The 16,909-nt window shown below is 36.1% G+C and overlaps 2 protein-coding genes across 2 annotated transcripts; both read right to left on the bottom strand.

The window, feature by feature from the left end:
- Positions 1-70: 70 nt before the first annotated feature.
- LOC145569479 (amine oxidase [copper-containing] gamma 2-like) lies at positions 71-3,506 on the bottom strand. The gene is made up of 5 exons (XM_081628823.1): positions 2,841-3,506; positions 1,644-2,332; positions 1,291-1,404; positions 553-1,100; positions 71-453 (listed from the first exon to the last, which is right to left on the bottom strand). The coding sequence occupies exons 1-5, from the start codon at positions 3,439-3,441 to the stop codon at positions 240-242; spliced, it is 2,166 nt and encodes a 721-aa protein (XP_081484949.1). The 5' UTR covers positions 3,442-3,506; the 3' UTR covers positions 71-239.
- A 1,046-nt stretch (positions 3,507-4,552) lies between these two features.
- LOC145569478 (frataxin, mitochondrial-like) lies at positions 4,553-16,240 on the bottom strand. Its single transcript, XM_081628822.1, has 5 exons — positions 15,378-16,240; positions 14,853-14,925; positions 7,013-7,060; positions 6,822-6,916; positions 4,553-4,926 (listed from the first exon to the last, which is right to left on the bottom strand). The coding sequence occupies exons 1-5, from the start codon at positions 15,626-15,628 to the stop codon at positions 4,797-4,799; spliced, it is 597 nt and encodes a 198-aa protein (XP_081484948.1). The 5' UTR covers positions 15,629-16,240; the 3' UTR covers positions 4,553-4,796.
- Between the last annotated feature and the right edge of the window lie 669 nt (positions 16,241-16,909).

Raw genomic sequence — 16,909 nt, 5'->3', positions numbered from 1 at the left:
ACCGGTAGTTTAAGGTTAATCTAATTATTTGTGTTTGTGAAATTGAGCACTGGTAATGCATTTCTCAATCTGATGTAAAGATTAAAAACTTGTTTCTGAAACTTGCATATTGAGATGCTTAGCTCAGTGTTGGAATCAAAAGGAAAATATTAACAAACCAAAAGACTAGCAAGGAATCTTATTTTACATGTTGCATGATTATACAACATATAACATACAGGCTCAGGAATAATGGCCTTTCAAGAAGTTGAAGAAGTTGCTTGGCAAACTGGAAGATCCTTTTCAAAGTTCGGCGGGATTCCAAGGATGGGATTTCTTTCAAAAAAATTGACAGGCTTTAAAGAAAAGCTTGAAGAGACTGTTGGCATGATTGGGAAGTCTTCTTGACACGGTATATGATGGAACCCTAAGGTGTACCACAGCACAATATCCTTGTTCTCTATTTCCCTATCCCTGCAAAATAAAATGTCATCCTTTCTAAGACTCTAAAAATAGAACATTGTAGATAAACTTGCACATTTACTCCATTTACAAAGGCTGACAGATTATTACCTTTCAGACCAGGTAGCAAGGGTGTCTTCGCCATGGCTTTGGTAAACAAACAACCCACCAGCCCACTCTTCGCTTCTGTTATATGGAGTGACCCATATTTGGTTGTTGGTAAATGCTCCTCTCCTTTGGGGTGGATCGTCAAGATCAAGTAAGCTAGCTGCAGTACCAGCGGGGACTACTTTATACCCAACAGGGTTCCCTACTCGGGTCTTTTTACTTGGATTAACCACATGAAATTCAGATGGGTCGTAAAGCTTGAGCTTGATTTGTGCATCTTTCTCAGTTTTGGCAGTACTCCTTGTGGCTTTCAAGTAGCTCTTCCTAGGTGACTCCTCAGGGGAGGTTTGTTGCCTCTGTAAGTTCACTTTTACAAATGAATTATCCGGTCCATCTACATCCATGTCAAGATAGAATGTGATGTAATGGTCATGGATAACACCAATGACATTTTCAGATAATATTGTCCCATAGAGGCCTTCTTGATTCGAGACTTGATCCAAGTTCGTGTATGGTGTGCCTTTCACCATCAATATGCCACTTAATCCTACCTGCAATAAACATTTGCATCATGCTAAAATATGATCACTTCAACCTAATCTATTCTATCATAACTTGCTAGTACTTCGATTAACTTAGTATACATATGCTCCGAAAATTGATGTGCAAGTTTAACTAGTAACATGATAACTGTCCGAACAGAAAGAATGCAGGGATGCTATAAGATGCAAAAATACAAACCTTAATGTTGACAAGTCCATCATTTTGAAATTCCCAGTCCACAATATAATCATAGTTTGCTACTGATGCTGCCATTCGAACAACTAAGGTCACCTTTGGCCTTGCCTCACAGATCTGCATGAAATCATGTAAGCAGACGATATAAGATAATAATGTGGTCTTCGTGCCTTCAAGTTTAAGGCCACATGGTAAAAAGATTTATTTACTATGAGTACATAACAACTCAAGACTTTAAAGACACAAAATAAGCAACATGTTTCACTGTTAGTGCTTAGCATTTTATCATTTAAGGTGCTTGAAATGTATGTACAAACATAACCTTATATTTCGTAGATTTCTAACATGAAAGTTACCTCCATGCCTGTAATCGGACTTTCAGAATGACGCCACCCAATATCACCAGCATAACTCTCAAACACACAAACCATATTTGATCTAACATATGGCCTTCCATCACCAGCAGCAAACACACCATCCATATAATATGCATTCCTCGGACAATCATTGAGCGGGTCAAGAGGCATTGCGGTTAACCCAAACCCGTATTCACCCGCATCCATATAAGTCTTAAAATACCATGCATCACTAGGATCCATGTAAGGAACAAACAACTCTGAAGTCATCCCTTTGTACATGACATTTCTTAACTCCCCTGTATCCGGGTCTCGGAACATGGCCCGTGATACAATCACCCCGGCTCGTGGGTCGGGTTTAAGGTGAAATTCCCAATTAGCCCATTTGATCATGTGTCCATTCTCTACAGTAAAGCTTGGGCCTTTGGGCTGCTCAATTGATATTGGGTTGATGGACTTGATTTTATGGTGGATGTTCTTTTGGGCCGAAAAGCGGTATTCTGTGTTGGCTGCTTGAGGAATGGGTATGTCCCTTCCATTATCAGAAATTTCCAAGACTTGATTAGAGTCCATATCAACAATTACAGTAAGCCCTTCTATGGGCCTCATATAGAAATTAGTAGTCTCTTCCATGGAATAGCACTGTATCTTAATCAGCCTCCTCTTTTCTTCTTTCTTACCATACCATCCTGCAAGAAAGATTAAAATCATTCCGAATTCCGATGTCCCTTTTATGAAAGTTGTACATGTTGCAATTCTAGTACTATTGATATCATGGCCACTATATCATATACAGATATACTCGCTTTGTCTAGAATCAATAATCACACACTTTATTTTGTTTTATCAAGTCTCAAACAGATTGTCACCTTTTTATAGTCGCCATTTTAGGTAAATAACTACATATGGATTAATGGAGTCATATTGAGTAAATGTACATAGCAACTTTAATCCCATTTTATGTGTACTTTTTCATTAGTTAAATGTATTCCCTTTCATCTAAAGTACGATTGTTTTTGTTCATTTGCTTGTAAATACATAAGGATAAGATATGGATTGTATTAAAACTAAACAATTAGATCGTATTATAATATTGAAATGTATGCATAATAACTCATAGATAATCTTGTACTAAAAACTGTCACAGAAAATTGAAGATTATTTTAAGAGACTATGAAGAGTTCAGAAGGATAATACCAGTAGAAATGGGCAAGCAAGCCAAGTCCTTCAGATCAACCCCACGCGCCACCACCGTCCGATTAAACTCCTTACTCCCGAACGGTGTTAACGTCGCCGTATTCATATCTTCAATAGTCATAGTCGGGTAGCCAGACCTTTCACCAACATCAACGAACTCAACCCGACCCGAACCCAAGTCAACAATCATCACGTGTGTCCCTCCATCCACACGTGCTATAACAGAAGCCTTTCTAGGAGGAAGAGAATCCCCTTCCTTCCATCTCATGACAAGTGGCTTCGGCGGCTCCTCTAAGATAACTGAGTGAAGTGCGTAGCTCTTAGCTGCCTTAAAGAGCGCGTGTGAGATGACAATGGACTGGACACGGTTCATCTCCTGGACCGTAAGTGGGTCCAGGGGATGTCGTGCCATGTCCGACACATGGACATGGCGAGTGAGCTTACGTGGTGGCGGCTGAAGTTCTAGTTCAGCCGCCGCCTTGTTAACATAATGGAAATTCTTAGACGAAGGAAGGTCGGAATTTCTAACAAATATGAAGACAAAAAGAATGAAAGTTACTACTAGAAGTGAAAGCAAACGTAGGAACTTTTTCCCTTCCATTGTATTTAGGTTTGAGTAGGAAGAGTGAGTGAAGTGGGTGAAAAGAGTGTGGTAGTAAGAGTGATATATAGGAGAAATAATAACACTAGTAAGGGGACACATGTTTAAGCAAGAATCTAAGGTTGTTTTTATTGTTGCCGTAGTATAATAGGATACCACTAAGATTCAAAATAACTACATTATAAAAAAAACAAAAAATAAATGAAAAATAAAATGAAAATATAATCTATTGTTCGTATTCTATGATTGAAGGGAGGAAATATTTGGAATCCAAAAGATTCCTTTGTTGTGATGTGGGACGTCAGAAGTGTTAATCCAATAGATGCATTACTCGTCTAATGAAATAAATCATAGGTTATAGTATAATTATCAAAGAAACAGAAGTAACACAAACCAAATTTAATACTGACGTAGATAAATTACCTTCACTACGTATTATGCTATTACTAATTTACACCTTTGACATATTATTCTATTACTAATGTACACCTTTGAAATGATCATACTCGTATCATATACTTGGTATCACACATTGGATACTAATACCAAGTACTCCGTAATATTAATGATAATCTAGTTTGATCCCAATACAGTATTTTGTAATTGTTGAAAGTAAGAAGATGAGTATTTTTTGTGCTGTTTTAGTAACCACAATAAAAATATGTCTCATTTTCTTCCAATTGGCAGCCCTACATAGAATTTCATGGCCAAACGTAGTATACAATCTGTACATTATTTATGTAATACAAAATACAAAAAAAATTGGATTTCTCACTTCGTTTACGCCAAGAAATTTAAAACTAGATATTAATTTAAAAAATTTAAGGCATAGAATCATTACATCATTTACATGAGAGTGGCTGGTTGCAGATTTTCATTAAAATTTGGCAAGTGCACATTAGTTTTATCCAAAAATTAAAAAATAAAAAATGCACAGGAATTTAGGAGGAAAGAAAGGACCATGTAAATTAAAAGTTTTTGCTTCCTTGTGTGAAGCTTTTTAAAAAATAAGGTAAGAATAAAGAATATGCCAAAGAACCTGAAATTAAACTTGTTACTGGTAATAATTACTCAGCTGTAGAAAAAAAATTACTCAATAACTATGTCAAAATAAAAGAGAGATAAAAATTCTTATATGCATATTTTTTTTATTCATTTTTTGGAGAGCTCCATATAAGCAAAATAAACAAATAAAAAATATAAAATATAAAAATAAAAATAAAATAAATAAAAAAAAATTATACCCTTAGCCCTTAGGTATACCTATCTCTTGGTATACCTAGTTGCATAACAAAGTTCCTCACAAAAAGGTGGTGTTGCATTCCACGGACAAAACACAAATATATGAAAAAAGATTAAGAGAGGTTGACAGATTCACCACACAGCTGCTTCAGCTCGACCTCTAAAATTCCCAGCAAATTTGCTTTATTTCGACGATAAACCCAGGCTTGAGTGCTGGGATCCCAGTCAAATCTTGATGGACCACTGAAACATAATATTCAAAAGGTCTGTTTAGGGAAGATTAAAAAGCTTGGGTGTTTAAAGAAGTTAGGACGAACAGTAGGAAGAAAAAGGAAATTTATGCACATAGATATGTGTGGATGCTAGACTCCGAATAAAAAAAATTAACTAAGCTAATTTCACCAAAAAAAAATCCTACTCCGTATCTGATAGTTGTAAACTTTTAGTGAGGATATTGTGGAAAATCCAATTATGTTCTACTAGCATTTTTGGGAATGGGGCAACATTTTCGGGACATTGCTGCATGGTTTTTGTGAATTTTATTTCATGCAGTGGGAGTGAAATTAATAACAGTTATAACACATGATGCAGAAAGTATGGGACTAATCAAATAGTGTAAGAGAGGATATCATCATTCTCCCCCAACACAAACAAGTGCAGAGAATATCGGAAGTATGGGGAACTGCTTTCACATGGCACATTGATGCTCAGCGTGAAGTATAATTTCTATGGACATAAGCATCACTCATCAAACTACAAAATACAAATACATAACTATGGAGATATGTGAGCAGAAAGCTGCTTGCAATGCGTAGCATTGAGAAATGAAGACAAAGATACATTTATGTGGATAGAATAACAAAATAGCCTCTAATTACTAGACTTGAGAACTATATAGGACATTCAATGCCTAATCTGCCCAAACCCATGATAATAATAATCAGAAAACTATTGAAGCAATTAGTCTATACTCAAATATTCATGTATATTATTCAGTTAAATGTATTAGAGCCCATACAGAACATTAATGACTGATAAGATGAGAGAACTTACAGATGCTGCAGCAATTTCCTAAATAGATAACCTTTACCAATTCCTTTTGTAGTGGGTAGGGGATTTAAAAATTCAATTTTTTGGGGTATTCTATCCTGTCTGATTTGCATCTCCCTCCCCTTCCACCTCCCAAAACAATCCTTATCACAGGAATCAGTGAGAATGCTCATTAATGATTCAATATGGTTCTCATGGTCATTCTTTCAATTGTTGCAGCATTATTACAATCATTTTCGTGTATCATTATCCTCATATACCAACTTTATCAGTTGAGAGACTATACAGGCATGATTGGGTCCATCTCGAGGGCAACTGACAAGCTTTGAAGGGCAATCATTCTAGCTAGTAATTTTCTAAGGGAATAACTTGGCATCTAAATAGGCTGGCAGAGGCTTTGGAAAAAAAATAAACAAAAAAACTCATAGGGGGTATTCAAAGAAAATGGGCTGATCTTTATTTGTGTCAAAAGTCATAACGTGTCAACTAAAATAAAAGAGTCTAGAAGGTGAATTTGGACAGGCATTGTTAAAAGTGTTGACAATAAAACTAAGAGGGTTGCAGACAACTAAACGTAAATTGTTGAAGGTGAATCATGAACTGTAACAAGAGCCTATCTTGTTTAAACAGTTCAAGTAAAAAATCACCTACTGAGCCATATGATGCAAAACCCAGAGACATAAGTACCAAAAAAAAAAAAAAAAAAAAAAAAAAAAAAAAAAAAAAAAAAAAAAAAAGAAAGAAAGACAAACTACCATGGAAAAAGGGCAATAGTTTAAATCAGACTTTCACAAACGAACAACATTTAATCTCAATTAGTCAATTGTACTTGGGTACAGACTAAGAAACTACTCCCACTATTTCAAAATTTAATTATCCATTCTTTTAGTTTCAATATAAGTCATATACAATAATTATGTCAATTAAAAGCCACTTTATAATACCAGCACAATATTTTATGTCAGCTAATTATAACAGTGTACCATTAATTAAGATAGTAGTATTCACAATATGCGTGCAGCTGTTATCATACCTAGTAATACAAAAGAGGGAGTAAATGTAAGCAAGAATACTATGTCCTTAATTACCTGACTGGAGAAGACAACCAGATCTGTCTGTTTGGCGTCTGTTTATTCACCACGTAAGTGCCCAGATCCCCTAGTTTCATGGTGAGAACTTCATTCTGCAATTAAAATTTCTTTTAACATAACACTCCATATGGGATTTGTAGGCATGCTAGGGTGCAATACAAAATTTATAGGAGCAAAACAATTCTTACCCCATAATCTACATCAAACCCATCAACATCAACACTATCACCATATTCCTGCCAAGCATGAAAGCCATGTCAATAATCAAATATACCTAGATAAACCAAAGGCTTGAATATATAATCTAAAAACCAATCAATGCAAACCCAAACACATAAGCATCACAGGGTGCACAGATAACACAGGCCCTGGCATACTTTTTTGAATAAACCAAAGCTTACAGGAAAACATATATTTCATATATGACCAAGTAGCAGTAAGTGCAAGAACAGGGGACAAATTGCACTTGCAGCAGCAGAAAACAGATTATATATCAGCCCAGTTCCATTGAATTTCCCTGACTGAGAAACTCTTAAATTCTTCTGCGGTCTTAGCCCACAGAAAATCTAGATAAATTGTCCTATCCTACAGCCACACTTATAGCAGTTCCCCAGAAAATTCGCACATTCCGTTCTAACCACTAACATCATAAAATATCCACAAAAGCATTTTGTCACAATATATTTCTTCTCCTTTGCCCTTCCAAATCCCACAAAGCATACTTGAAACAGATAAGTCTGTGAGATACCTGGTACTCCCCAAGCAAAGAAAAAAGCCTCTACCAAACATTACTAACCATCTCACAATGTAGGAATATGTGTGAGCACATCTCAATCTTGGTACAACACAGCATGCACATATCCAGAGAAATAGCCATCCTGTGGTCATTTTCTTTAGAGCATTTAATTCTCCCCAGCACAAAAGTCCACACAAATGCTCTCGCCTTCAAAGAAACTTTTAATTTCAAATAAATCTATGGACCGGGAATAAGCAGATCAGAAGATTTGCAAGAAAAGGTGTCCATTGTATCCCATATCACTTTCTATTATCCTCTGGCTTTGACAGTTGTGTGACACACTGACACCCTCAAAAAGCAAAGTGAGCTAATCTAATTCTCTATCGCAAGGATGCCTTTGTAAACAAAAATCCCAAACATTAATAGCACAAAGAAGATGGGTGTTCCCCTCTCCAAATATCCTCCCAAGAAGGTCATGAAATAAAAAATGAAAACAAAAAGGGAGATAATAAGGTCTTATTCACAAGTGTAGACAGGAGATACAGTTAGACAACAAAGACAATGTCAGGAGAATTTACAGTCAACAGAGAAAATCATACATTTACAGAAAATATGATCAATTACGCCAACAACAATTCATCCTTTCTGTAGAATACCGCACAGAAACCTGAATCTGTCATGGAGAGGGACTGATAGAAAATATTGAAAAAGGTATACCCATGGGTCTCTCCCCACCTCCCCTTATGTTTGGCTAAACAAGGGTAGTATTGTGTCTTGGGTGCTAAATTCCAAGTATGAGGGAGGGCCAAGGCACAATGCCTAAATGTGGCCATGTAGGATGCTGATGTGGCTGCCGCTGCCAATGAGCATGCCCACGCCCTTGCGGTGCTGATGCTGATGCTGATGCTGCTGCCCAGCCAAGGCATAGGCACTGCTGTGCTGCCCAAGCCAAGGTACGCCTAGGCATGAGGGCTGGGCGCTGCTGCGCAAGTGATTGCACACCCATGTCCTAGGTATGGGGCATGGGGATGAGGAAAAATAAACTCATCCCTAAGAAACACCTATTTTGGCAAGTGGCCAAAGCAAGGCAATGCAAGGCTTAGTTAAGGTAAGGCAACATAAGCCAAGGCAACGCAAGACCAAGCCAATGTAAGTTGGTAACAAAGCCAAGACAAAGAATCTTAAGACATAACAACGAAGGATAAGCCAAGGCATGAAAAAGATGGTTTCAGGCACCAAGTAAGCCTTTCGAGGCCCTTTGGAAACCTCAAGAAGCACCTGGTGGCATATTCTTGTTGGATCCAAAAATGTTCTCCAAAGGCCGAATACGAAGGCTATAATACATGAAATCGGACCATTTTTTGAGATTTCGGGACTTAGTATCAAAAACTCAAGGAATGGTAGGGGATGCATCCAGAGGTCATATAAAGTTGTTTGGACCCATATACGGTCATTAGTAGATCACATAAAGGCCCATGAAGAAGGCATATAGATAAATAGCTAAATTGATAGTTTAAAGGCAAAGCAGACATTTTCAACCGCCCAAATTGCCTCGGGGGATCCTTTCCGGGTCCGAAAAGGTCGAAAATTTCCTAAAACTGAAGACTAATCCACGCTTTCGAACCAAATTTGAAAAAAAAATAAAATAAAAATTGAAGAGAAGTGAACATGTAGGGAGTCCCTCGTGGTCATTTTAATATTTGTCAAATGGCATTAATTTGAAAGATATGCCAACATAAAGCTCCAACTATGAAAAACATTTGGAGGAAAATCCATTGGATCTCAACAAAACAGAGACAATATATGCAGATATCAATTTATATGAAAATTTCACTAAACATAGAGTAGAATTATTGCTTGTGGAGAGCAACTTTCGAAAGGAAATCAACCAATTTTCTCAAGATGTAAACCATAAAATTATAACATGTTTGACAGAGAGAAGGAATATCGACATTTGAGTCAAAAAAAATCCCTTACACATTATATCTGAATCTCAACAGAATGGCCATTAGCTCTGCTACACTGATGATTCTAAATGTCCAGTAAAATATAGGGCCAATATAGTTAGTTAGGATGCTACAACAAGATACTGTATGATAGGATATAAGGGCAAAAGACTCCACTCTAATGGTTGGGCCACATGAAGCAAAGTACGGACAATGCTCTAATCAAGAAGTAAATGATAAGAGGCTACCACTTCTGATAAACAACAGTCTTATAAAAATTATAATCCAAATGCCAGCGCACTGAAGAACCAATGGGGTCAATACAGAAGGCCTTTTCAGATCATGCCCAAGTTAGAAATATCTTGCTACGTATTAATATTATTGATATTCATTTTTCCATTTTTAAAGGAAGAAGTCAATCAGTGCTACCAAGTCAAAATATGTTGATACGCTTTTAAGTTTCACATTTTCACCCTAAATCTAAATCACCGATGTTTATAAAAGAGAAAATAAAAAAAATAAAAACTTTTGTCCTATTTCTTTCAACTTCTTTTCTTCAGATGTTTCGTTTTTAAAAAAAATTAAAAAAAAAAAAAAAAAAAAAAAAAAACTCACTCACACACACACACTCACCAACCACTAACCACCCACACACACACACACACACACACACGCACGCACGCGCGCACACACACACACACACACACACACACACACACACATAATAGCAGAAAATGTCACAAAAGCTGAGGAAGCAACAGTTCGATGTAAAAATAGAAAATTCACTAAATCTCTGAAGAACATAAAATTTCTAGCCACCCATACCACATAATTCTCTGAAAACCATAGCTCCAAAGAAACTCCCCATACTCCTCTGAATCAAACATACCTTGTCTTAAAGGTCCTAAACAGCAATTATTTAAGTCCATATTTTTCCACTAATCTCAAAATGTCATGCCTCGAAAGCAATAACATAATAAAAACAAATCCCTGCATGCCACCACATTTTTGTTTTACCTCAAGTCCTCAAGTGATATATCCTGTCTCAAGGTGAGCAACAATTCATTATGTGGGATTCACCCAAGACTGCTGGTCAAGCAGAAGAAATTAACTCCCTAGATGTCAGACTTCCGGATTAAAAAAAAAAAAAAGGAAAGGAGGAGTTTTAATGTGGGCCATCATGATTAAGTTTTGGCAAGAGTTGCAAGTGAAGATTCGATTAAAAAAAATCTTAATCCGAAAAATATCTCATAGTAACAATCCATAACGCCACAACTATAACATACTCAACAAAATAAAGTAGTTCCCCAACCTCCCCTACAATTTTATTTTTTTTTAATTTACTTCAATATTCTTATAGTTTGTATAAGCTTCAAAGACCTTTTGAGTTTCAGAATGGACTCCAAGACCCAAACATTGCATATAATGTCATTAAAAATTATATCCTTCAAGTATTTGACACTAGGATCATACCACACACACATCAATTAGGTTAGCTAAATTATACCCCTAACTCTATCTCCTTCAAGACTTCAACACTCCTTTTTCCCCTAAAGCATTTCCTCTACATTCATACATATGTTCTTTCTGTCCTCACACTCTCTTACCTTGTTCCCATTAAATTCTTCTTTCTCAATCCCCACTCTACTTTGCATTCAATAATAAGAGTTTGTCAATCGCTTCCAAATTTGCATACCAATCTGAACGTAAATCCTTTATTCCACACCAAATTGCCAATAGCAACTCAGATTGACAAAAAGTCTCTGGCAACTAAATCATATTATGATTTTCTCCTAAAGCATCATGACTGCTAAAACAAATACGAGTACAAAGTACTACTCCGTATGTAAAAGAAATCAAACCCATAAGGAATCATACAGTGTTGCACACAGTTACTAACAGTGCATTGCTCATACTTATAGCGTACATACCTATAGAATTATAGAATAATCATACTCATACTATATAGCGTCTACTTGAGCACTGCATACTAAAAAAGTTATTTTTATTATTTTTACCGCTATTGCTCATCTTACTGTAGACAATAATAAAGCAATGATGTCAACGACATAATAAAGACCGCCCCTCACATTCTATTTAGCAAAATAAAACCTATGTAACCATATTGCCATCCCTATTCAAGGGAAATTCTAACTTCTGATAAATTTCACAAGATAGTAACCTACAAGAAGTCTTCAGTAATCAAACTAATAAGGAACAGATGTCAAATCAAACACTAAGATAAAATCATGTATAGCTTAGCAATATGCATTTATACCAATCAATAGCCGTGAATCAAACACCCTAATGGCTGTTCAATCAAAAGGCGTGATGGTACAGCATGGTAAAACAGTGAGCTAAATAAAGGAATCCATTTTCTCTTCCATGGTCACATACGGTAGTAGACCTAAAGAACAACCAGCTGATAACAGCAAAAGTTGTCTTTCAGAAAAATTAAAAACTTTCATACTCAGTTTCTGGCAAATTTAAAACAAAAACCATTTGAAGCACACATACCTTCAGTGTTTCAACAAGTAACAAAGATACAATACATAGCACACCTCAAGGTGATGCCTCATAGGATTCTCTTAACGCACCTAGGGACAAAAGGGGATTGCAAAGCTGCATCTGCATCCTTAGGTACTTCAAGCCAGACAAGAAATTCACAAATCTTTAACAGAATGAAACACCATCCTGCACCACATAGTCTAGCCTAGTGATTGAAAAATTACAACCAGCCATTGATATAGCAACACTTGGGAGACAAGGAGCTGGAAGCCTGGAAGGTAACATAGAAAATTTCTAAACACCAGTTATACAAAACAAGTTATACTATGGACTTATGGAGACTAGTACTTTCTCTCAAGCATACTTATTGCATCAATTTATTGCCAAGTTCACTGTACAAAAATCCTTAACTTTCATAAGAATTCCACACGGGAAAGTACAAATGTCTGTATAATCCCATATCCCTCCTGTTTTCTCTTTCATTTACACGTCTAATGACCACTTCAGCTTTACAAGCTTACATTTAAGCTTTCCTTGTGATTATCAAAATAAGAAGTTGGCAACTAATCCTAAATTGGCCTAAACTCCATTAAAAGGATAAACTAATATCTAAAACTTCCCGTACCAGCTAGGAGCTTAGTTCATAAATTAACCCAAATGTCCATTCCACAGGGTCAGACATTAAATTTGGAGATCATAACCAATTAACCACCAAGTAACAAATTTCATTAATTCATTCTAACAACATTGAATGTGTGATAGAGCCTCGCGTATTTGGTCTATGGTCAGTATCAGTACTTTTTTTACTAGAAATACACAAGGGGACTTAAGGGACTCTTCTCTCAAGGATAGGTTTGACTTTTGCAATTACACGAATTAATCAACTACTAAAAACTCTATCCATTCCTATACAGATATATTCACATTTCTGCTTGTGGTACAAAATAAATTTCACAATTCTAAGATAACCCTATCATTAAAATACTTTCTTCCTACCTCTTCCACCCCATCAATACTTTATCGATACCCATACTCTATTTTACTCAAAGCATACACTGTTCTTAGCCTTTGTTATTTCATCTAAAAATAAAAGTTTCAGGAAAAAAAACCAACGTATTTAGCTACATTTAAACAAGGGCAGTCTTATCAATTCACAACAAAAATAACTGCAGATAATTCCTTACAAATTTTTAAAAAAAAGATCTTACAAATAAAATTTCTACTTCCTATCAAAAGAACAAAATCTAATGTGTTAATTGAGGGGCAGAGAGAAGATCAAACAAGACGACAAGGTCAACAGAGCTCTCATCCAATTGTTATCCATATATATATGCACAGGCCAGCCTCTGAAGACCTGGGTTTTCTAGATATTGGTAACATTCAATGCCGGAACATTTCTAGGAATAAAGATAACTACACAAATCAGAATTGATACAAGCTTTCCAAGGGATTTCCAAACAAATGTAAATGGTCCAGTCAATAAATATTATAGAAAATTTATAGAGTTTTAAGAGAAAAAAAATTCCAATATAAATCCACTTGGGGAAGAGTGAGGGCGGAAGACAGACATATAAAGAGCATTTGACATATTGTTCAATTATATGTACTCCATATCTCACCACCCACCTCAAAAAATTCAAAACTAACGGATATAATAATCCTCAGTAGTATTTTGCAGAAATGAAAAGCTATGAACTCCTATACATAAATAGCATCCTAGCTTCTAGAAATTGGAGCACCTCAAGGCTCAAGCTCAAGCTCAAGCACTTTACAAATAGAGCTTCAGCACAGCTACAGGAATAACAAAAGCTAACACAATCATAACCATTTGAAGGTCAGCAGAAACAGTCTCTATTGTGAACTACTTGCAGCTTTAGCAGTCAAATTGTAGGTTCAATAATTTTCAGGACAGATAACCGATGAACCTTGATGCTGTTGACCAAGAAAATATCCCCTATGACTATCCTTTACTCCAAAAATTGCAGATAAAAAACAAAAAATATAGACAACCAACTCAATTATGCCAAAACATTCATTGTGCAGTTTCTGTACAAGTTCAACAACCTATTCTATTCAGGCTATGATCTCAAAGCAGCTTTTGACACGTCCATAAGTAACTTTCATATATATGTAGAATTTCCAGATGTCTCTATTGTTCTCCATCAATTCCATAACTGGCATGAACCCAAATTACAGCCCACTATAATTGGCAGATCATCAATTGATTTTACTAGTCATTAACTCTCTTTACTTCTTCTCCCAAGTCCTTTAGAAACAAACATCCTGATTTCACAACATGCTATGTCAGGATATCTTCGCGTGTTTTTGCTGTCAAACACAACTTGTTATTTTTAGCTTTCCCTAAAGTAAAAAATCACAGAATGCGTACAACTCAAACTACCTAAAAACACCATAAATATAAAAATATGTATCTATCAGGGGCCTCAAGCTTCTATAGAGCCTGCTTCAGCTGGGTGCAGTACAAACCTAACGCAAACCTTTGGAATAAAATGAAGTATCTACAGTGAGAAAATTTAATGGACCAAAAAGGGCACATGCTCTTGCAAAAGAAAGGCAGACCTTAACTGAGATTGAAGTTACATAACACAAAAGAACACCTCAAATCTCCACCAATCAAGAAAAGAATGAGCCAGCCATAACTACACTAAATCTTCATTAAACTATGGTTCATTTGTTAAGTTCAGTACAAGAGAAAACACATAACTTCTATGCAGCTACCAACACTCCCACTTGCCATACAACCATTGCAATGCGTTTAATATCTTAAATGACAATTGGCACGAAATCCATTGTAAAAAGACTTCAGCTAATAATTACCTCGAGTTTCTCGAGCAGATGATGTATGGTGGAATCCGCTAGCCGATGAAACTCGTCTTCCTGAAGCACAGAACTGTTTTCACATCAATTATCATCATGATCGCATTGATATACACTAGTATCACAAACAGCATCAGTGACTAGTAATAAGGAATTTGCATTGTTCTTAAACTGCTTTTTCATCTAATTAAACAAAAAATCTTTAATAATAAAAGATAGCAAATAATCTCTAAAAAAACCTTCAAACAGCAGCACAGCAATTATATAAACAAAAAAAATGTATACTTTCAATTCCAACAACAAAAAGGGTTTCAAATTCAAACTAACCCAAATCAAAATTCTAAAGCAGCAACTTCCTAATTCACTTAAAATTCAAAAACAATACCCTATTCAATTCTCCACAGCTCCAAACTAATTAACTAAATTTGGCCCTAAAAACCCTAACTAATTAGCTAAATCTGGCCCCAAAAAAAAACCTAAATTCTAAAAATTCCAACATACTGAGAGAAAATTGAGAGTGAATACCTATAATCGATGGGCGCGGGAACTTGAGATTCGTCGACTACATTGGTAGAGAAAGTTCTAGAATTGCAAAGAGAAGTAGCATAGAAAGAACGCAGTGAAGAAGAAGAAGTCGGAAGTGGTAGTTCAAGAAGATTCGAAAGGGTTCTAGAAGGAAGGAATTTGGTGGGTGTTAAAGACGCCATTTTTGGATGGCATTGTAGTGAAGAGAGAGAAAGACGAGTGATAGAGATAGCTTGCCGGAGTTTCCGCATGATTCCCGGTGACAGCGTTAAGAATCTGGTGAAGAAAGAGCAGCAAAGAAAAACAGGGGAAATTTGTATTAAAAAAAAAAAAACAGGGGAAAAACAATATTTGTTATTATTGAATAAAAAAAATTTAGATTAAACCACTTCACCATAAAAAAAAAAAATAATAATAATAATATTCAGTAAAATTAATTTCAGGTTCAGTAAATTAAATCCAGTTCAGTGAAAATTAGTAATTTTAAATAAAAAACTCCGTATAATAAAAATTCAGTAAAAAAAAATAAAAAATTCAGTTCAGCAATAATAATTTCAATTCACTAAAAGTAATTTCAATTCGGTAAAAATGATCAAAGGGAATGAAAGAGATGGAATGAAAATCCCTTCCAAGTGATACATTATTTGTTTTTTAAAAATACAATAAAAGGAATGAAGCCACCAGTCCACCACCACACAGCCACACAAACAATTCATTCCTTCAACTTTCCAACTATCACCCGGCCACCCCACCACCTAGACACACTCGCCGTCCCTCGCTGCACCTCCCCTTCCCCTTGTCGCCCTTCCTCGCAGTCCAAAAACCCCACCCTCCCCCAAAAACTTTCCCCTACCCTCTAAAAACCCTAGAAATTCCTCCTCCTCCCCGTAAAAATTGCCGACCACCCCTCTCCCGCCCTCGAAACCCTCAAGGGTATCTGGGTGGTGGCTGGAAAGTTAAAAGAATGAGTTATTTGTGTGGTGAGGGAAGGTTTTAAGGGAAGGAAGGGCTTACCAGTAGGCTGCGTTGGTTGGGGAAGGGGCAGCGATGGCGAGGGAGGGGCGGCGGGTGGTAGTTGGGTGGTGGGGGTAAGGTAAAAGGGTGGTGGCTAGTGTGGGTGTGGTGGTGGAGGGGTGGCTAAGGAAAGGGAATGGAAAAGTCTAAGGGGTGGTATAAAGCAAATTAAGGTGAATTTAAAAATAAAAATGGGTAAAGGAAATGATAAAAAGTGATAAACAAACAGCAACAAAGGGGATGAGGTTTGTTCATTCCTTTCTCTTTGTTTATTAACCCCAACAAAACCAAACAGCCCCACTACTGTATCAAGAATTTGTTCAAAAAACAAGTACGAGTACTTCATATTATGAGTATCATTTATCAAGGATTGAATATTTGTCAAAAAAAAAAAAAAATCAAGGATTGAATATATTCTTTAAAGTGGTATTAGTACATCATTACATCGATCATAGATTTATAGTTATTAATGCTTAATAGTATGTAGCTATTAATCATTTCTTTCTTAATCTTTTTAT

The sequence above is a fragment of the Chenopodium album genome, chromosome 11 (genome assembly GCF_948465745.1).
Source record: "Chenopodium album chromosome 11, dcCheAlbu1.1, whole genome shotgun sequence".
NCBI lineage: Eukaryota > Viridiplantae > Streptophyta > Magnoliopsida > Caryophyllales > Amaranthaceae > Chenopodium > Chenopodium album.
This window is presented reverse-complemented; position numbering and strand designations above follow the sequence as displayed.